General features: G+C 40.9%; 1 protein-coding gene across 3 annotated transcripts in view; it reads right to left on the reverse strand.

The window, feature by feature from the left end:
* Positions 1-8,489, reverse strand: part of PAN3 (poly(A) specific ribonuclease subunit PAN3) — a 159,399-nt gene extending 150,910 nt beyond the window's left edge. For all 3 annotated transcript variants that reach the window (XM_043991259.1, XM_043991258.1, XM_043991260.1), the window contains exon 1: positions 7,420-8,489. In XM_043991259.1, the coding sequence (XP_043847194.1) occupies positions 7,420-7,924 (505 nt within the window). In that variant the 5' untranslated portion in view covers positions 7,925-8,489. The remainder of the gene's footprint in view (positions 1-7,419) is intronic.
* Between the last annotated feature and the right edge of the window lie 15,036 nt (positions 8,490-23,525).

The raw sequence follows: 23,525 nt of genomic DNA on the forward strand, positions 1-23,525 counted from the left end.
GCCTTCTTTGATCAGTCTTTCTGACAGCAATTTCTCCTTCCCCTTTCAAATTTTCTTTCAGAATTATACCTCCTTTATCACTATTGTATTATCCTTTATCACATTCTTTTATTGTAGTTATCTGTGCACATGTCATAGCTCCCCTATTAAAATGTAAGCTCCTTGAGAACAGGAACAATCTTTTTCATTTTTGTATACACAGCATTTAACCCCATGCCTTACATAATAGGAGCACTTTTAAGAAAATGGAGTAAGGGGCGGCTAGGTGGCGCAGTGGATAAAGCATCGGCCCTGGATTCAGGAGTACCTGAGTTCAAATCCGGCCTCAGACACTTAACACTTACTAGCTGTGTGACCCTGGGCAAGTCACTTAACCCCAATTGCCTCACTAAAAAAAAAAAAAAAAAAAAAAAAAAAAAATGGAGTAAAGGAGGGGCAGCTAGGTGGCGCAGTAGATAGAGCACTGGCCCTGGATTCAGAAAGACCTGAGTTCAAATCCAGCCTCAGACACTTGACACTAGCTGTGTGCCCCTGGGCAAGTCACTTAACCCTCATTGCCCCACCACCCCCAAAAAATGGAGTAAGAATCACACAAAAAGTAAAAATGAAGTATGGATGAAATGGTATCTGAATTATATGAAATCACCTCTCCATCAAAGTTAGTGGCAAAAATCTTCTATTTTTAAGAGGCAGTAAAGAATAGTGGATAAAACTGAACTCAAACATTCAAGAAGACCATCGGGGGCAGCTAGGTGGCGCAGTGGATAAACCACCAACCCTGGATTCAGGAGGACCTGAGTTCAAATCTAACTTCAGACACTTGATACTTACTAGCTGTGTGACCCTGGGCAAGTCACTTAACCCCCACTGCCCCCGCAAAAAAAAAAAAAGAAGAAGAAGAAGAAGAAGATCATCATTCAAGTCCTGATTTTGGCATACTGAGCACATCATTTTACCTCTCAGTTCTCAGAATTCTTAACCTGGAATCTATTGACTTGATTTAAAAATTATTTTGACAATTGTACTTCAATATATTTGGCTTCCTTTGAAATACTATGTGTTTTATTTTATACATTTAAAAACATTATTCTGAGAAGAGTCCATAGGCTTCATCAGATTACCAAGGGTGTCAATGACACCAAAATGGTTAAGAACCTTTGGATTAAATCTCTTCAGTTGCAAAGGATCTACCTGCATTGATTTCTCAATAGGGAACTCCTGATACCAGTGAAATTATAGCCCTTTATTTGTTTTTAACCCCAGAAAATTAAGCATTTGAGAACTAATATATATGTTTAAAACCTACAAAAAGAACCCAGGTAGCTAGAAGCCAACCATAAGAATCTTAGTACAGTAGCCTTATCATAGACTATGAGATCATACTTAGATTTATTCTTGTTTGAAAATCTTAAGTACAATTCAATTAAGCCCAAGTTTTAGAACAATACAGAATTGAGGACAAACAATCCAACAGAAATCTTATAAACCAAAAATCTCAAGTAAATGTTTTTTAAATTAATAGAATTTCATCAAGTAGCAAAAATATATGCTATGATACATTCACTTTCACCCCACCATTTGTGCATTAAACAATGCCTGAAAATGGAAAGAGATAAATATATAAAAGCCAAGAAGGAGGAAAAAGGTAATAAATTCAATGAAAGATTAAAACATTTCTCAGGTCTTATATGAAATAGATATGATATTAAGCAAAAGTCTAGCTTCTTTGTATCTTAAATGTCCCACTTGTAAGATAAAGGCATGCTACTCAAACTTTTACAAGACATTTCTTTAAATATCAAGCATTAAAGAAATACTGTACACTTTTGACTCAAAAAAATAAACATTGGTATGTACAAATTTAACTTATAATGGTAATAGCGCAATCTCAGAGTGGGCCAGGTGTGGCCCCTCCCAAATGATTCAGCCAAAACTTTGGATATTAATCTTTACCACAAATAATTTTTACCACAGTAGCAACACTTTTTGAGGTATCAAAGAACTGGAAACAAAGTAAATATCCATCCGTGGAGGATGGCCTAAACAAATGGTGATACATGAATTAAGGAAATATTACTGTGACATAAGAAATAATGAAATCAATAATAGAGGAAAGCATAGACTGACTTATCTGAACTGATGCAAAGTGAAGTAAATCAACCAAGAAAAACAATATACAGAATTATAACAATGTAAATGGAAAGAACAAAATACCCCAAACTGAACACTGCCATTATTATGACCATCAAAGTTATGAAAATGCAATTCCCTCCCTTCTTTGACTTGGAGTGGGGAGGGTTCAATTTGGGTAGGAATGGGTAAAATGTAAGTGTGTGCTACTGCATACACAGTCAACCTTGGTAATGTTTTGCTGAAATGCTTTTTTTTCCCCTTTCTTTGTTAATTCTTTATTAAAAGGGATCATTCACTGAAAAGGGAAAGACTATATATTCAAAAATCAAGGTGATGTGAAGACAAAAGATACCCCAAAAAAATTTTTAACTAAGAAAGAAAGAACTTCTGAAGACAGCACTTGCACTATCAGACATGAGGAATAGAGAAAACATTCTAGGCACATGGGACAGCCTATACAAAGTCACAAAAACAAGAGATGTCTTACACGGGGAACAACAAGACAACTTGGCTGGAGGACAAGCTTGAGAAGGATATAAGAAAAAGGAGGCAAATCAATTAAGAGGCTATTCCAATAGTTCTGGTGAGAAGTGATGAAGGGCCTGGTCTAGAGCAAAGCATCTTAAACGGTGGGTCAGAACCCCATATGGGGTCATGTAACTGAACGTAGGGGATCACAAAAAAATAGTAAAAGGTTACATACAACTATTTTACATACCTAAATACCTGGGGTCAAGTAAAAATTTCTCCAGCAAAAAGAGGTCGAGTGGAAAAAGTTTAAGAAGCCGGGTCAGGATTGGTTGTGTTTCGAGTAGAAAGGAAATGCTGAGGAGGTGGTATGGACAAGTCTTGACAATTGGCTGGCTATGAGTGGAGAGAATGAAGAGTAGTTGATGACTCCTAGGTTTCCAAAATAGGCATCTGGAAGAGTAGTGATAGCTTCAACAAAAAGTAAGTTGGGAAGTTTAGGAATAAAGTTCTAGTGTGAACATGTTGAGTTTGAAGTGCCAATGATATATCCATTTGCAGATGTCTATGTGGCAGTGAGAAGTGGGGAAATGGAACTTGGCAAGAAGAGGACGGGATCATCTACATAAACATAATAAATGAAGCCATGATGAGATGGGAGAAGCACATGAAGACTAGGTCAGATTCTTGAGGTACACCCATGCACAGGAGACAGTATATGGATTGGATGATCCTGCAAAAACTAAGAAAACTTGGTCAGACAAGTTAAAGAGAATAATAAAAAAGTAGTATGAGAAAATGGAAGGTGGTGAGAATATTCAGAATATTGGTTGACCAACAGTACCAATATGATAGTTGTTAAAAAGGATGATCCAGAAAAGGTTATATGATTTAGCAATAAGGACATCAATAGTGACCTTGGAGAGAGCAGTTTCATTTAGGTGGTAGAGATGGAAGCCAGATTGCAAAGAGCTGAGAAGAGAGTAGGAGGTGTGAAAGTGCTGGCAAAGAGTACAGACATCTTCTAGGATTTTGGCTGTGAAAGAGAAAGAAGGACATAGGATAAGACCTGAAGGAATAGTAGGATAAGAAGTCAAGGTTTGTTTAGTTTGTTCAGTTCTTAATTAAAAATGAGAGATTTCTGAGGATGTTTAAAGGCAGCAAGTAATAAGGAGAGACTGAAACATCTGTACCTCAAAAGCCTGCATTATCTTCCATTCTTTTTTTTTTTTGAGGCAATTGGGGTTAAGTGACTTGTGCAGGGTCACACAGCTAGTAAGTGTCAAGTATTTGAGGTTGGATTTGTACTCAGGTCCTCCTGACTTCAGGGCCAGTGCTCTATCCACTGTGCCACCTAGCTGCCCCCCATTCTTTTTTTTATTGCAACTTCTGATGAAAAGATGGCCCTTCTTGCCAAGGTTCACTGTCTAACATTATAACCTAAAGAGCACTAGTGCTATAGTCAAAGGACCTACATTCAAATTCCACCTCGAATGCTTACTATGCATGTAAGTCAGCAAGTCACAACCACCTAGGACCTGAGTTTGCTCATTTATAAATGGAAGGGACTTAGACTAGATGGCTTCTAAAATAAGCTTTCAGATTTAGAACTAGAATCTAGAATTCTTGCCCTTTGGATCATTCCCACCTAATTCTTTCTAATCTTCAATCTCTTTGTTTGCACTGGCACCCTCCACACACACACACACACACACACACACACACACACACACACACACACACACACACACACACACACCCCTTATAAAACTTTCACAAGACTCAATCATTCCCCCAAGCTATCACCCCTTCTTTCAAAGTCAAATTCCTTCCTCTCCTCTCCATCAATTTTCTTCTCAACCTCCAGGCAAAAAGTTTCCAACTTCACTACACAACTGGAATTGCTTTTTCGGAGTTCATTCTTCCAGACATCACTGCACTATTTGAAACTGCAAACTACTGCCTCTTCCTGGTTACTCCCTCCTTCTGCTTCATCCTTCCCAGTCTCTTATCTTGGATTATCATCTCCGTCATAAACCCAGTGAGGTGATCCCAAGGCTCTGTCCTTGGCTCTCTTCTCCCTCTTGCTGATAGAATCAATTCTCATGAAGGGACTGGGTGGGTGATGTCAATTATCAGCTCTATGCCAATGACTCCCAGATCTACATATTTAGCCCTAATATCTCTTCTGAGCTCCAGTCCTGCATCACCAACTATTTATTAGGCATCTCCAACAAGATGCCCATAGTCATCTTAAACTCAACATGTCCAGCAGGGAATTAATTCATTATTCGCTCCTGCCAAAAAAACAACCTCCAGAATTCCCAGACTGTTTCTGCTGAGGTCACCCGAATTTACATCCTGTGGCATTCTCTACATTTCTCTTGATCTCCATATATCCAATTGGTAACCAAGTCTTGTCAATTCCACCTCTACCACAATGTAATTGTTCCCCTGTCTCATCTCACTTAGCCACCAGTTCTCAAAGTGTAGTACTGGAACAAGTAGTGGTCTAGAAGAGGTAGACCAAAAAGTTTGAGAATCACTGCACTAAAAACTATTACATGAGCCTCAAACTGGCCTCTCAGCTGCTAATCAATAATCCTCTCCAATTCATCCTTTAAAAGGTTGCTAAAATAATCTTCCTAAAGCACTAGTCTGATGATACCATTCCTTTGCTACAAAAAGCTTCAGGCTTCCCCGTAGCCTCTAGGATAAAATGAAAAACTCCTAGGCTGCAAGCCCTACACAATCTGGCTTCCGTACACCTTTCAAGGGTTACTGCACTTAACTTCCCCAATTCACACATTCCACATTCTAACCCAACTAGCCTACACACTGTTCCCTGAACAAGGAATTTTATCTCCTACTCTGTGCCTCTGCACAGGCTCCTTTGCCCATGCTTGGATTATGCATTACCTCTTCACCTCTACCCCTAGGAATCCCTAGGTTCCGTTTATACCTACCACCAACTGGACCCCCTGCAAGTTCCCACTAGTTAGTTATTAGTGCTCTCTCCTTACTCATGCTATCTAGTCTATAATTATCTGTTTACATAGTGTATCCTCAGCCTAGAATATAAATTCCTTGAAGGCAGAGACCTTTTCACTTTCCTTGTATATTCCCAGTGTCTACTTTAGGATCTAATAGAGCAGGCACTTAATAAATGTTTGTAGGATTCAAATGGATTATTCAAGATCAGAAATAAGAAGCCACTTGCAACCACTTAGGAGTTTACCTTATTCAGCCCAACCCAGAAACAGGAGCAGAAAAAGAACTGATAGACAGGGAATATGAGATAAAAAGATCTCATATTATTATAAATATATCAGTTAAAAATTGTGCATATCTTTAACGGTGACATCCAAGTTTTGTCTCTCTTACTACGAATAATAAAACTATATCAGTAACCTTCACAATTTCACTAGTTTATCAATACTACTAATTCACAACTCTGTAGTTGCAACTAAAACTCACTCTAGAAAAGCCAAAAGTATACTTCGAAATGCAAATTAGCTTCCTAAAATCTTGGAAAAGTATAAACTGTCTCATGTTTTAAAGACCCAATAAAGTATGCCAAGAAAAAAATGCTCATTTCCTGCAAGACACCAAATTTTAAGTCTGAGATAAGTAATTATTTAGCAAAACAAAAGCAATTGTGTTATGTTGAAACTGATGTGCCAAGTTCAACTACAGGAAAAAAAGCTGCCCTAACCAAAGTTCAACTGCTTAGGCAAATTATTTTGAAACCTAGCTGTCTAAAAATTCGTGGCTATTTCATATTTGAGAAATTTACAAGTCAACAAACATTTATCAAATGCCTACTATGTGCCAAGCACTGTGCTGAGGGATACGGATACAAAAAAAGGCCAAAATAGTCCCTGCTCTCATGGAGTTCACAGTATAACGACAGCAAAACTAAAAAAACAAAAATGAAAATTCAGTAATTATATCACTCCAATATGTCAGCTCTACTTTAGAAGCAGTTTTCTGAAAAACATAGTTCTGGAATACAGCACCTTCTCTACTCATGGAGGATATTACTGACATTGATAAATATTATAAAGGTATCTTGACATTATCCACATTGTCAAGCAACGCAAACCAGCAGAGTTACAGTCTTTCGTTCAATTAATATCTGCTTGGTGCTTAGCATATGCCAAGTGTCTCGTTGGATACTTTGTGGCATATTTGGGACATGTATCTGTGGCATTAAAAGTTGTGGAAAAAATTACCCCGGCCAAGAAGTAGTTGACTAAGCAAGATAAGACAGAAAAGAAAGATCAGAAAAGCTGGAGATTCCCCACCCTAAAAGTTAAAACCTAAGTCACTTCATCCCCACCCTTATTAACAATTCCCGTCTCACAAATTCTCCCAAATGTAAGCACCCAAACACTTACACACCCAGTTCCCCGCAGAAAACCAACTTTCTCTCCCTCCTACACAGAGTGGAACCTCAAAATTCACTCTCTTTCAAAGCATCAATCCCTTCTTCCCCAACACCACAAGTGTCTACAAACCCAACCCCTTTCCACACCCCCGGAAACTCCCCAGTCTCTCTCACACTCCGGGCTCCGCCGCCCATCCCCCTTACTCCCCCTCCCATTCCCGGATCCCAAGCCTCCCGGGTTGTCCCCGGGCAGAAGGAAGGAGGCGAGGGGGCCGGGCCTGGGCCTAGGCCTCGCCCGGGAGGGGAGGAGAGGAGGCAGCGGCCCTAGCGCAGGGCGCCGGCGGCCCCGGAGCCTTGTCCCGTCCCGTCCTAGGCCTCTCTGGCCTGGCCAACCCAGCCCAGCCCGCAGCCCCGGACTTGGCACTCACTTGGCAGCCGCGGTGCGTCCAGCCCCCCGCCTCCGCCGCCTGCTGCTGCTGCTGCTGCTGCTGCTCCTCCTCCTCCTCCGGCGCTGCCGCCTGCTCCTCCTCCGGGCCCCGCCAGGTCCGGCTTCTTGGGACCTGGCGGCGGCCCCACTCCGCCACCTGGGCCAGCTCCGAGCGGGTAGCCCGCGGGTCCGGGCGCCGCAGCCCCACCACCGGCCAGGGCTAGGGGAACGCTGTTGCTATGGAGGCCGAGGCCCGGGGCTGTCCCGGCGGCCGGGTCTTCATGCAGGAACTGACACTCCTCCCCGTAGAAACACGTCTTGTCCTTGGCGTAGTACCGACAGTACTTGAGCTTCACGCCCGCCGCCGCCGCAGCGACCACGCCGGGGACCCCGCCGACCCCCGGCGGGGCCACCACCACGGCCGCGGCGGCCGCAGAAGAGGAGGCGGCGACGGCGGAGGAGGGGGACGGCTGGGGGGGCGGGAGGCCGCCGCTGCCGCTGATCATGGCAACGCCGCAGCCTCGCCTTCCGCTGCCGCCCGAGGAGCCGCCGACGCCACCATAGACTGGGGAGGGAGGGAAGCACAGCCCGTGCCGGAGAAAAGCCCGGGCGGGTGGGTCTGTCCCGCAGCGGGAGCCGGAGCCGCCCGGGGAGAAGGGGGGGAGGGGAGAGGGGAAAGGGGAGGGGGAGGAGAAGGGGGTAGAAAAGAGGGAAGGGGAGGGGGGGGAGAGTTGGGATTCTCTCTCGCTCACTCTCTCGCTCTTTTCTTAAAGGGGCCGCGCGGGACGCCGGGGCGGGCGCACGAGTTTCAGCGCGAGGGCCCGGGCGGAGAGTTGCAGGGAGGGGAGAGAGGGGGAAGAAAGGCGGCAGCGGCGGCGAGGTGAAAGAAGGGAAGGGTAGGTGGGGTAGGGTGGGGGGAAGTGCGGTTTATTTTTAAATTCTGCCTTCACTCCGTGGCTCGCGCTCTTGCTTCTCGGAGTTGTTTATTCCATTTTCCTCTTCCTGAGGCGGTCGCCTCTACTGCGCGTGCGTGCTGGGGCGCAGTGGCTTCTGGGTATTGGGGACGAGAGGAAAGACGGTTGGGGGGGAGGGCGGGGAGGGAAGGAAGGCCGGCTCCGTAGGGGGTCCTTCTGGGGCCCGCGGTCCTGGGCTGGCTTGGATGGTTTCGCTCTTAGTGGGCGTCTCAGAAACCGTGCCGGGTAGGGAGCCCCCCGCCCCAACAATATTCATACCTTCTTTTAAATGTTTTAAGCCGTATTGCATCTTTTATATCGAAAAGGCAAAAAAAAAAAAAAACCCCAAACCCCACCACCCTACCCCATCTTCCTGTGACTGCAACCCTGGACCGGGGCCAGGGAGCGAGGCCAAGCCCCATCTCTGGAGAAACAATGATTTCACTCTCCCCGCGCCTGCTCCCCACACTTCCCCCTTCTTTCCTCCTCCTCAGCCGGCCCCGCCGGAAAGGTGTTGAAAGCTCCTGTGCGCTGACATTTTCCAGTCAACTCCGGACTCCGGCCGGGCCCGGGACTGTGCGACCCCAAGCCCCCGCCGGGCGCCGCACCTGGGCCGCCGGGCTAAATTATTGTCATTGTCCTCGGGGGCCACGCCACCGAGTCTTTGGGGCGCGCATGTCCCGAGTCCCGAGCGTGGCCCGGCGCCGCTCGCTTACACCTCTGCCTTTTAGAGTCGCCTCTGAAAGGTGACTTCCCAGCCCCTCCTGGCCTGAGGCTGGAGCTTTGGGACAACACCACACATAGGCGATTTTGTTTTGCTGGGACTTGGCGATATAGTTTCTCATAAAGAAAAATGGTATGCGGGTTTTCCGCTGTTTTCAGCCTTTAGGGGGAAAACAGACGTTTCAAATAGAAGTTCATTTAAATGGTTTCTCACCGTAAAATAGCGAATCTCCAAGCCCAAGCTAATCAGATAAATCTCAAGGTAACAGTAATAGTTTACATTTATATAGCCCTTTATAGTAAATAGCATTTATCTGGTGTATCCCCAAAAGTCTCGAGCTGTTTTAAGCTTTAGGACCTTAAACTGCTATGCATTACAAAGCACTTATCTTATTTAATCCTCATAACAACCCTGTGAGGTAGATGCTATTCGTTTTATAGTTGAAGAAATAAGCAGAAAGAAAGTTTCAGTGACTTGCTCAGGGTTTTATACACCTAGTATCTGAGGCACGTATAGGACTGCACAGCCACACTGTGGCCTGTGGCTCTTCAAGGCGCTGATCCATGATCGTCTGCGACTGGTGGAAGCCTACTACTACTACTACTACTATGAGAGGCACTTAGTTTTCATCCCAATAGCCATATAAGTGAGTTTGAGGAATGCAGATAATTAGTTTAATTTTAACTTTATTTAACGGGTGTGGAACTTAAAAAAGAACTTGAAGATATGCATCCACAGTTGGTAATCTTTAAGGAATGCTAGGGAACAAGAGAAGTGGTAGAAGATAACCAGGTGTCCCCCTTTGCAAAAAGAGTGAATTCTGAGAACTACAGACCAGTGATAACAGTCACCAATCACCAAATTGCCTTTCTGAGGCCTTAGCTGCCTTTACTTTGCACTATCTAACTCCCAATGCTTACCCACTGACTTTCTTTTCCCTTTAACTGCCATGATGCTACCATTCCCTAAGTATAGCCTCTTGAAGTTCTGTCCTTAACCCTCTTGAGTTCTCTCTTTTTGACTTCTGTCTAGGTGAACTCATCTACTTGCAGGGCTTCAGTTATCACTTCTATGCTAATGACTTTAAATCTATTATCTTCTATCCCCTTCCAGCTCTGGAAATATGAACTTTGACCCAACCTGCCCCTTAAGTCCTAGCTCTGTTGGGGGAGGGGGGGGCTGGCAGGACAATGAGAGTTAAGTGACTTGCCATGGGTCACACAGCTAGCAAGTGTCAAATATCTGAGGACAGATTTGAACTCAGGTCCTCCTGAATCCAGGGCTGTGCTTTATCGACTTCACCATCTAGCTGCCCCCCTAGCTCTATATTCTAATTGCCACATCTCAAACCCATGTTTAAATCTGAATTCAACCTCTTTCCCCTAATATTTGCTTCTCCTAACTTTCCTAATTTCCACTGCCCTCCCAGCCACCCAGGCTCAAAACCTTAGTGACCATGGATTTTTAACCCTTGCCCATACCCCAGGATTCAATTAGTTGCCAAGTCATGTGGATTCTATAGCCACAATATTTTTCCTATTCCTGCCCTCTTTTCCCCTCTTATTGCTATCACCCTAGCTCAGGTCCTGATCACCTCTCTCTCACCTGGGTATCTTTTATTGCAGTAGAAATCTATAGGAGGACCTGGGTTCAAATACTAGCTCCCATACTACATACCCATAGGGCCTTAGGGAGATGACCTATCTGAGCCATAGTTTCCTCATCTGTAAAAAGAGGGCATTTTACACTGATTAATCAACAAGTAAGTATTAAGTGCTTAAATGTGATAGGTACTATGCTGGGCAATAGGAATACAAATTAAAAAATAGGATTCCTTGTCCTCAAGGATCTTAGATCTTATATTCACAGAAAAGTATAAATGTCATACACACACACACGTAGTGATTGGAGGTAGAGTAGGGTACTTAGGGAACAATGTACAAAAAGGAAAAGGATAAAAGGCTTCTTGACAGGTGGTACTAGAGTTGAAAGAGCAGCCAGGTGGGGCAGTGGATAGAGTGCCGGACTTGAAAGTCAGGAAGACTCATCTTCCTGAGGTTAAATCTGGCCTCAGACACTTACTGTGTGACCCTGGGCAAGTCACTTAATCCTATTTGCTTCAGTTTCGGAGAATGCAATGGCAAGCCGGTCCAGTATATTTGCCAAGAACACCCCCAAATGGGGTCATGAAGAGTCAGACATGACTAAAAAAAATGACCAAACAGCAACTAGAACTGTGCTTTGAAGGGAACATTGGTCTTTTTTCCTCTACTCCATCCAATACACACTTCCTGTTATGTAGATCTTGGCTACCAGTTGGATGTCGTAAGCCAGTTCTCGTATCTTGGCTCTGTTGTCTGTGACAATTTGTCACTTGATTCTGAGATCAATCAGAGGATTGGGAAAGCTACTTCAAACATGTCTAAGCTTGCCAAGTGTGTCTGGGTAAACAGTAAACTGACAAGACGAACCAAATTTGCTGTCTATAGAGCATGCGTCCTGAGTACCTTACTGTATGGCAGCGAAACATGGACTACATACGCTAGACAAGAGAAGAAGCTTAACAGCTTCCACATGTGCTGCCTTCCGCGCATCCTTGGCATATCTTGGTTAGATAGGATCACCAACACAGAAGTGCTCCAACTCGAACAACTTCTGAGCATCTACACGCTACTGAAACAAAAATGGCTGTGCTGGCTCAGTCTTGTGCACCTCATGCAAGATGGGTGCATTCCTAAAGACCTACTCTATAGCAAGTTAGCCCCAGGCCAAAGACCTGCTGGGCGCCCCCACCTTGATGTATGCAAGCCAGACTTGAGGGCTCTGGGAATAGACTCGCAGCTGGGAGGAGATAGCCAAGGACCGTGCCTGATGGAGTTCATTACTCAGGAGCAGCTTGTGCACAGCTGAGAGGGGCCTTCAAGCTCTTGAGGAAGAAAAACGAATGAGACGCAGGAACAGACGGGCAACAGGGAGCGCAGTTTTCTGATGTCCTCGTTGCAGCAGGAGCTGCAGCTCCCCTATTGGGACTGCACAGTTACAAAGTATTGTTAATGAAATAGATAAGAGCCTAAGGGATGATTTTTCACCTTCCAAAACAGCTTCTGATATTGCCAACTGGATCTATCAAGCCCAGGAGTGGCTGACTGCCATTAGTCATCAGGTACTGAACTTTGCTCTATTGATTGTTCTTGTGTGTCTTGCTTGTATCGTGATACCTCGTTTGATACACAGGGGGATGGCCATTGCTAAGCTGATGACATATAACATCAAGCTGGTGCAAAAACAAAAAGAGGGAGGTGTGGTGAACCCAGAGGTCTCTCTGTCGCCCCTCTGATTGAGTTCCCCCTCCCCAGGCTTGGGCCATGGTCACTGAAGCAGCAAGTCTCCTAGGAAACTTTGTGGTCAAGGCCTGAATTCCTGAGACAATGCTTGGCTGGCCTCCCAGGAGTCCAAAGCCTCAGCTGTACAAACCTTGCTCTGCCTAAGCCTGGAACAAGTTCTGCCAGGTCAAGGCTGAAGGGCTGAAAAATTATTCCTATTCTCTTAGAATTATTCTAGCAGGGACTCTATTTGATTTCTTTATGGCTTTCTGCCATAAATATTGAGCTATCCTAGATAATAAAGCACACATAGTTTTTCACACATAATGTGGTGCTGATGTGTCAATGATTAATCATCTTCCATCCTAAACTTCCGTCAAGGCGATCCCGATCCCGACAACTGGCAGAAGCCTACTACTATTAGCCATAGTATACAATACAAACTCTGTTTGACAAACTGTTGAAAAATGTATCTTCCTAATATGCCTCACTAAATCACTCCCTTGATCAAAAACATTAAGTGGATCCCAATAGATTAAAATGCAAATTCTATAGCCCAGCATTCAAGGCACTTTGGCTCCATTCTACCTTTCCTACTTTACTTCCCTCTTATTCTACCTTCCAGCCAAACTGGGCTACTATCTATTCTTATGGGTCTACCCTCTCCTGACTCCATGCATTTTCACAGACCATGCTTTAAAACAGACCAAGCCTAATCTCGATCCTTTGAAATCTCCAATTGTTGCATCCTTGGTGATTTTTGCCCTGTCCCACTCCACCCCACCCCCACCCCAGCTAGATGTTATCCTTCCTCTCTGAATCTCACCCTTTTCTGTTTTTAAGGTCTCCTATATTTACTTCATTACATAACTTGCTAGATTATAAACTCTTTGAAGAAAGAACCTTTCATTTTCCTCTTTGTCTCCGTAGTACCTAACAGTATCCTAGATGTTGTAAAGTATTGCTTATTGAAATGAATTGATACCACTTTTGAGCACTTAGAAAAGAAAACAGTAATCACTAGGAAGCATATATGGTTCACAAGGATGAAGGAATCCAAAACTATCAAGTTTTCCTTTTTGTAGACTTATTTGTACAAAAATATTTATAACAACTCTTTTTGTGGTGACTAAGAATTGGAAATCAAAGGAATGCCCATCAGTTGGGGAATGGCTAAATAAACTGTGGTATATGATTGTGACCATCACAATATTGTTTGTCCTTCATTCTCATTAACATTATTATTTTTTTTTTTTTTTGCAGGGCAATGAGGGTTAAGTAAGTTGCCCAGGGTCACACAGCTAGTAAGTGTCAAGTGTCTAAGGCCGGATTTGAACTCAGGTCCTCCTGAATCCAGGGCTGGTGCTTTATCCTCTATGCCACCCAGCTGCCCCTTAGTCCTTCATTCTCAAAGAGGACCATGATATCAGGGTGGTACCATGACTTGCACTGAATTGGACTTAAGTGAGGGAAGGCTGTGCAAGGTCACCAACCTCACTCTCTCCTCCAGAGCCATCTGGGTCCAGTGTCAAAATACATTATCAGGATGCCTGGAAATGGCCCCAGATGGTTAAGTGATTTGCCCAGGGTCACAGAACTTGTAACTGTCTGAGGTGAGCTTTGATTCCAGGGCCAATGCTCTATCAACTGCACCACCTAGCTGTCCCTGATGAAATAGTATTGTACTGTAAGAAATAACAAACAGGAAAAAAAAAAGTAATGACAAACAGGACTTTCAGAAAGACCTTGAAAGACTTATATGAACTGATGTATAGTGAAGTGAGCAGAACCAGTAAAACATTGTGCACAGTGACAGCAATATTGTTTGATGAAGAACTGTGAATGACAACTATTCTCAGCAATGCAGTGATCCAAGACAATCCCAAAGGACTAATAGCATACTATCCACCTCCAAAGAAGGAACTGATGTTGACTGAACACAGACTGAAGCATGCTATTTTTCACTTTCATTTTTTTCTTATACAAAATGACAAATATGGTAATGTTTTACATAATTGCACATGTATAACCTATATTTATTTGATTGTTTACCCCGTCAGGGAGGGAAGAGGAAAAGGAAGGAGGAAGGGATAGAATTTGGAGCTCAAAATTTTAAATTCATATGTTCATTATTATTTAAAAATAAATACCGCAGAAACCTAAAAAAAAAGTTTCCTTTTTTATGATAGGATTAACTAGACTGGATGATTAGTGAAATGTCATAACCTTTGACAATATCTTTTGTCCACTGTGGGGACAAAATGGAGTAATGTGCGTTTGATGGTAGGTTAGGTGATTATATGTGGTATATAGTAGATAGGGTGTTGAGTATTGGGACTACCTTCCTCACAGGGTTGTTATAAGGTCCAAATTAAATTATGTGAAGTTCCCTACAATTTTAAAGTGCTACATGAATGTCAGGTTTTACGATACCCTAAAAGTGCTAATTATTAGATCAATTCTAATCTGTCAAAGAAGATTCATTTATCCCCCTATGCTTTATCATTTTTATCAAACTTGAACAAAGATTAAGTTATGTAATCAAAAAACCATACCATTCATTTAGTCTCCGGTGTACTAAACCTTGATTTATTATCTCAGATTCTTCCCACTCCCTTCTTTAGCATTCCTATATAATTAGGTGTTTAATTATTTTGATTCTACCCACACAATATCTCTTTCATCTATAACTCCTTTCTATTCCCACTGCTATTATTCTAGTTTTTATTACAATAATCCCCAAATAGGCCTTCATACCACCACTCTTTAATCCATTCTTCATACTACAGACATAATTTCTATTGTGCTGAGAGAAATGATTATTTCTCTCTCATATTAATAATTGATTATTGATTTAGGACTAGGATTTTTTTCAAAAGCCTGTAGGTTATTCAGTCTCTGTGGGACATTGATAATGATATTGTATCAAACTTTGTTAACAATCTTGTTCAGACCCCACTCAGGTGGGGAAACCCACTGTGCTCTGCTCAGGTCTGGGTGGGGATAAATTCTTTGATTAAATTGCCCAAGGCTGGGAGTGATTTGGAAGTAAATTAAATGAACAACATGATCAAAGTTCTGTTTGTCCTTCCTTCTAGAAGAGGACCTTGACATGGTGAGGTGCAGTGAATTTTATTTGAGGGGGAGTGCTGTGCAAGGTCACCAACCTCACTCTCTAGAGCCATCTGGGTCCAGTGGCAAGATAGACATCAGGACTACTAGAGATGGCCCCAATTAAGTGACTTGCCCAGGGTCACACAGATAGTAAGTATCTGAGGTGAGAGTTGAACTCAGGTCCTCCCAATTTCAGGGCCAGTGCTTTATCCACTGTGCCACCTAACTGCCCCCTGACATGATCAAAGTCTCATCCTCACCCTTCATTAGAATAGGCCCATCTCACATTATAATATTGATTCTGTCATTAATTGTTAACCAATCAGAGTTGATTTCCATCCTTAGGAACACCCACTTTCCAAGGCCATAAAAGTGTTGAGGGGATTCCATGATTGGCTTTGGCATTCAAGGGTGTCACCCCTTTTATTAATAATATGCTAGAATTATTAATAAAATGATAAATTACCCAAAAACTATGTATATGACAGTGCATAAACCAGATTGTATCACACTTCTCCTTTCAAACAAACAAACTTTGTATCTTCCTTTTAACAAGTAAACTTCACATATCTTTACCTACCATTCAAAACCTTTCACAGACTGGCACAAGCTCTACTTTTACCTTCCTATCTTTTATGCCCATACATAGTCTACACTCCAGACAAACTGGACTACTCCTTGTCCCCAAAACTTGTTCTGTGTTTTCTAGTCTCTTATTTTCTTTCTTATGCTTGGGCATGCTTCCATTTTTCTCTTGAAATCTTGAAATTTCTATCTTTTAAAGGTGAACTCATGCCACCTCCTTTATAAAAATTCCTTGATCCTCCTGCCATCTTAAAAACTACTTTGTTTTATTTGCCTCTAATGTTCTTATATGTTATTGTTTATTATAGCTTTATATATGTGCTCTACTGTACTGTAACTTTGATGAGGACAGCTATTATGCTATATCTAATCTGCCTAGCACTTATCACAGTATTCTGGACGTGGTCAATGCATGGGGAGGGGAGGAGGGGAGTGGGCAGGGATGAGAAGGATTGGTGGGGGGTGGGGGGTGGGCAGGGAAAAGTATCTCTTCATAAGCCCTCTCCAAGAGTCACTGAACAAATTAAGAAACACAGGAACTGGGTGACTTTGTTCTTTTTTGTTTTTGTTAAGAAACTAGAAATGCAACAAATTAGAAGATAAAAAAATAGAAATTCTGCAAATGAAAAAAGAAAAGTGAAAGCAAAAAAAATCATTAAATTGAGAAATAAAACTAGTTTTTTTTAATGAATAAAATAAATAAACGGTTGGCTAATCTGATAAAGAAGAAAGACAAATTACCAAAAAAAAAAAAAGAATTCACATCAAATGAAAGGGAAGAAAAACATTATTAGAACTATTTCATCCAATTATATGCCAACAAAATTGATAAATGAAATGGATTAATATTTATACAAGTATAAAATACATTAACAAGAAAAAAGAATTTAAGTAACCTGATATCAGAAAAGAAAAAAAGAGCATGCTATAAAAGAACTTCCAAAGGAAAATATGACCAGATAGATTTACATATTAGTCATATCAAATTTACAAAGCATGATTAACCCCAATATTACATTAATTGCTTGGGAAAATATATAAATAAAGGATCCTACCTAACTACCAAGAGACAAATATAAATATGGCTTTAATACCTGAGGGAGAGAGGGCAGAGAAAAACATTAAGAGATCTATATCACTAATGAATACTAAATCCAAAATTTTCTTAAAATATTAGCAAAGAGGGGGCAGCTAGGTGGTGCAGTAGATAAAGCACCAGCCCTTGATTCAGGAGGACCTGAGTTCAAATCCAGACTCAGACAGTTGACACTTATTAGCTGTGTGACCCCGGGCAAGTCACTTAACCCTCATCACCCCGCAAAAAAGAAATAAAATAAAATATTAGCAAAGACACTACAACATAGTTATTCACTATGACCAGGATGGATTTATACAAGTAATGCAACATTGGTTTGCTATTAGCTATAAACATAATAGATCATATTGAAAACAAAAATAATGCATATCAAGAGAGGAGGGGAAAGGTTTTTTACAATATGCAATATCTATTTCTTGTTTAACAATATATTAAAAGGTATATGAATAAAATATACCTTTTCTTAACATGATAAACTATCTCAAAATAGGGGCCAGAGTTATTTATAATGGAGATATGTCAGAGGCCTTTCCAGTAAGATCCAAGGTAAAGCAAGAATTCTTTTTTTGCAACATTTTGATGTAGTTCTAGAAATGTTAGCTGTAGCAATTAGGAAAAATAAAGGAGATAAAAGCAATAAGCATAGTCAAAGAGGAAGCAAAGTCATCTCTATCTCCAAATGACTGGATGGTCTATAGATTACCCTAAACCTTTAAATGTTGACAGAATGACAGTATTACCCAAATTAATTTGCAGATCCCATACCATACCAAACTGTCAGAGTTACTTAATGTGTCTAGAAAAAATAATGACAATTCATCTTGAAGAACAAAAGATCAAGAATCTAAAAAGGTAATAGTTTATTTTTTAAAGTATTAAAGAAGTAGATTCAGCTGTACCATTATCTCAAGCTATACTACAAAAGTTATCAAAATAACCTTGTACTGATTCACAAGTAGAGAAGTTGATTACTGGAACATTAGGTGCACAAGAGTTAGAAGCAGTCATTAAGCAGCACAATATTTGATAGACTCAGAGAACTCCAAATACCAGAGTAAAAATTCACCAATCAACAGAAGCTGTTAGGAAAATTTGCATGCAGCCCAGTAGAAATTAGGTATAAACCATTATCTCAGACTAAAAAGCAATAAACACCAAAAGAATAGAGGAATTGGGTATTTAAAGTCATATTACAAACTAGAGGAATAGAAAGGAAAAGAACTTTCCCAACTCTGAAGAAGAGTTCTAGATTGTAAGGGGCTAAAATTCTAGCTATACTGTCTAAAATATCTAATGAGTGGTCGCCAATAAATTATAAAGTTTAGCAAGTTTTAGACTTTTAAGCATTTATTAAGGAGAATAAGAATTTGGTGAAGAGAGAAAGAGGCCTAGATTCATCTGTCTATCAAAGGGAGCACACATTTTTGCTCCACTCTCCATGAGAATCCTCACAAAAGAGAGTGAGCCACAACTCCTTCATCCCACAAGCCTCCTGTGAAACTGTGAACATCCCATCCACTCGCACACACATCTCCAAGCTAATTGGCTGGTAGCCTTGATTGACAGTACCCAAGAGCAAACGTCACTTCCTGACGCCAAGGAAAACCGCATGGCTTGCCCTGGGAAGCCTTCTCCTCATGACAGAGCTTTCCTACAGTAACTCTCCAGCAGGTGATGTCATTCCAACCGTTAAAAGATGAAACAAGGGATAGAAAGGTTCACAAAGAAAATGGGCATTTTTGATTGCAGAGAAGGAAAACATTCTGCATAGTCAATGCAACTGAAGTTAAATAATCAAATAGTAAAAGTTAATTACTGCAACTTTCTCTAAAAAAAGATCTGCTATTTAAGAGATATAGGGAATGGATTAAAATATATGCAAATAAGAAACATTCCCCAAAAGATAAAATGGTCTAAGAAGATGAACAAGCAATTCTGAAAAAACAGAAAGGTAATCTATTTGAAATGGTATAACAATTTTTAAAATGTTCTAATTCATTAATAAGAAAATTTTAAATTACAAAAACTCTGAAGTTCCTCCTCCTACCCATCAGATTTGCAAAGATAACAAATAAGGAAAATCAATTATTTGGGGGCGGGGGACTGAGTTGTAGGAGGACAGACACACAAATGTACTGTTTGTAAAATTGTGAGACAGTCCAGCCATTCTGAAAAACAACTTGAAATTATATCACAAAAGTCATTAAACTTCATAACTTTGATCCAGCAATACCACAACTAGTCATATACAGCCATCAAAGAATGAAGGATAGGATTCATGTAAAAAAAATATTTATAGCAGCCTTCTTTATTGTAGCAAAGAATGGGGCATGATTGAACATATTATGGCATATGAGTGTAATGGAATATTATTATTCCATAAGAAACTATGAAAAGAATGAATTCAGAGAAATATGAGAGAATTCATCATGATATCATGAAGTGGGCAAAACCAGAAGAACAATTTATAAAATTACTGCAATAGCATAAAGGGAAACCTCTGTAAAAGACTTAAGAACTAAAAAAAAACAAAAAAAAAAAGACTTAAGAACTATGATCAACATGATGACCAATTACTACTTTGAAAATTGATAATTCATGCTCAACTCCAAAAAAACTGATCATTCAAGCTCTTCCTATGTATAAATTTGTTTTTGCATAATTGCACATATCTGTTGCAAGGAGTGATTAGCTGTATATTCATTCTAGCATTCTCTTACACATTATACCACATGAACCTCGCTGGAAAAGGGCGATGAGGTTGATGTAGGAGGCAAAAGGGGGTTAATAGAAAAACCAAAGATCCAAGCTCTAATTCAGATATTAGCTCCAAAAGGGAGTTAGACCCCAGTTAATAACTTATGCTGGGTTATCATACCCACAGTGATCAGTACCCATAATGGGATCATAAAGAGTCAGGTCAAATAACAATAAGACATAAGACAGGGATATAGAAATTCTCATGAAAAATGGAGATATTTTGAAACTAGCCATGGGAATCATAAAGAGACATGTGCAGAAAAAGCCTAATTTGTCCCCAGATTCACCTTATGATGTGTAAACCCCCAAAAAACACCTCCACTGAAGAAGGTACCTGCCTCAGGGGTTGGTTTAGGACCTCAGGAACTCCAAATTAGGATAGGCCTGCCTCTGTACCTCTCTAAGGTAGAGAATATTATAATGAGGAGGACAGGCCCTCCCTTGTACCTCCCCAAGGTGGAGATTATTATAATGAGACTGATAATCAATTTATCTATACTATAAATATAACTGTCTTTTCTTTTACTATTCAAGAGATACCTTTCCACTATTCTGGTTCTCTCCCTGTGGTCACCCACAGTATTGCAATAAAACTTGGGAAACTGAGTCACTGAGTCTTGTAATTCTTTTGGGACAACTCATGATCAATTTGACCATAAATTCCATCCCACATCAAGGTGGTGCCATGGAGTTAAGAAGACTCATCTTCCTGAGTTTGAATCTTGCCCGGACACTTGCTGGCTATGTGACCTTGGGCAACTCACTTAACCCTTGTTTTTTTTGTCTCAGTTTTCTCATCTGTAAAATGAACTGGAGAAGGAAAAGGGAAACCACTTCAGTATCTGTCAAGAAAATCCCAAACAGGGTCATAAAGAGTCAGACATAACTGAAATGACTGCACAACAACAAATGTTCACCAACAATGAATACAGTTCCAACTTAAATATTTCCTCTCACCCCAGAGTGGAGCCTCTGAAGATCATCTCTACTGAATTAGTATCTCCTGTTAATGTAACCTTGGCTGGAGTTTAAAAGCCTTTGGCTTGTCAGGAAAACTTACCTACTCCCTCTATCTGGCCTCCCATCCTCATATAGGCAAAGCTACTTTGTTCCCTACTCTTCCCTTAAGGCAGGACTTTCTCTATATTCACCATTCCAGCCTCCAGCCTCCAGGGAGAGGTTTCTTTAAACTTCCTGGGTAGGGACCAAGGAAAATCTGATGATCCCTGGGCTTCTGAGGGAAACAATTCCTGCCTTTTAATGACTAAGTTCTTAACATTAACATCACTATTTAGCTTAGTTGAATCCAAGGGAATCCATGTGTCTTTTTTCTTTTCCATAATTATGGGGGAATTGTACTGCTACTTATCTTGGTTTAAGCTAGGCATCCAAAAAACCTTCATTTCTCTGTCCTTACTGCCTCTTCATTTAATCCCCCCCAAACACACACTCACACTCACACACACACCTCCCTATCTTAAATTGGTTTCTTTTTTTAGAACATTCAGCAAATAGGATGTTTAAAGAAACAAGAAATGGGAAGTAGGCCCAGTGAGAGCAATCTGGAAGTAGAAGATGGGAGTGAGAGTTTTAGCAATGTGGTTAATGGCAGACAAGAAAGAGTTACAGTCTATGCTGTCTTGCTCTGGCAATTCTGTCCCACAAGTTCATTGTCATATCAGGTGCTATAATAAAACATGCAATACTCCTGTCTTCTCTAGTGATCATCTACCATGCCATAAGACAACCTCATACTTTCCCAAACACATTGCTCAGAGGAAAGAGGGTTTGTCTTCTCCAGGAGGGTAGTCACAGCTCTCAATGAACCTTGAATCAGAATATGTTAATAATTTCTTTCTCATCCTGCAAACTTACCTACCAGCTGCATTTCAACTCCTTGGATAAAAGGGGAAGGGAAACCCCATACTAACATTGGAATTGTCAATCTTTAGAGTTTGGGACGTGTCCCCCTATTGACTCTTCAAGAACTGTCCACTCCATTTATTCCCACTTTATGCCTTTATTTGTTCCTTTTATGCCTTTAGATTTCCTCAAATGAGACAATCTACTGGTTTCTAGACCCTTTTTTCTTGTGGTTTCCCCACTCAAGAAAGAGGCTTGAATTTAAAAGTCTTCTCTACTGGGAGCTTCTTCATAAGTTTATAAGCAAAATTCTCTGGACTTCTATACTCATGGTAACATAACCTATGTGCCACTCATCCCTGAATTCCCATGGATTAAAAGAATCAGTTGCTGGGTTATTTAAAATTATAGCAACACATCTGGCTCATTTGCCCTCACACAACTAGAAAATGATAAATTTGGAAGCCATTCAGGATAGAATATTACTGTTGTCTTTTGTCCACATTCTTGCAGAGAACCATGACAGATGATGTAGGAAGCAAAAAGGGGTTAACAGAAAAACCTAGGACCCAAGCTTTAATTCAGATATGAACTCCAAAAGGGAGTTAGACCCCAGTTAATGGATAACTTATGCTAGGTTCTCATACCCACATAAATTAGTGCCCATGACGGGAACAGAGGGAGAGGGGCCATGATGACCTTAGTCTAAATGACAACCTATAGAAATTCTAAAGAAAAATGAAGATGTTTTGAAACTAGCCATGGGAATCAGAAAGAGACAAGTGCAGAAAAGGCCAAATTTGTCCCCAGATTCACCTTATGACGTGTAAACCCCCAAAACACACCTCCACTGAAAAAGATGCCTGCCTTGGGGATTGGCTTAGGACCCCAGGAACTCCAAATTAGGATAAGCCCTCCCTTATGCTTCCCCAAGGTGGAAATTATTATAATGAGACTGATAATCAATTTATCCATACTATAAACATAACTGTCTTTCCTTTCCTTGTTTGAGAGATACCTTTCTACTTTTCTGGTTCTCTCCCTGTGATCACTCACAGTATTGCAATAAAACTTGGTAAACTGAGTCACTGAGTCCTATAATTCTTTTGGGATGACTCACGATCAATTTGACCCCAAATTCCATCCCACATCATTCCTTCTGATTTCATGAGTGGCACTCTATTCTCTTTGCCACCTAGATTACAACAACATAAATGGTAAGAACCACAAAAGAAATAAAGACAACATTATAATTACTCTATACAACCTGAGCCCCAAAGGAGATGTACAAGAATGTACTTCCCTCTAGCCCTTCTTTGCAGAAATAGGGGACTAAGAATTTGAAACACTATAATTTGCTGAGCTGCTTTTTTCTTTTTAAAATTTCTTTTGTTATGAGGGATGGCTAGGTGGAAGATGGAGTGATATATTGAGGAATTAAGGTGATATAAAACCAAAAGATATCAATAAAAATTCAAAATAAAAGTTTAAAGTACACATATTTATGTGTACATAAATATATATATGCACACATATGTGTACATCTGTTATATATAATCAATTGTCCAGTACTAATAAGGCCCAAGCAAAAGATAGTTTTGAAATAATAAAACACAGTTTGAAAAATATCCAGAGAAATTAATTGAAAACTCAATTTGAATCAACAGTGTGAAATGGCAGCCAAAAAAA

The sequence above is a fragment of the Dromiciops gliroides genome, chromosome 3 (genome assembly GCF_019393635.1).
Source record: "Dromiciops gliroides isolate mDroGli1 chromosome 3, mDroGli1.pri, whole genome shotgun sequence".
Lineage (NCBI taxonomy): Eukaryota > Metazoa > Chordata > Mammalia > Microbiotheria > Microbiotheriidae > Dromiciops > Dromiciops gliroides.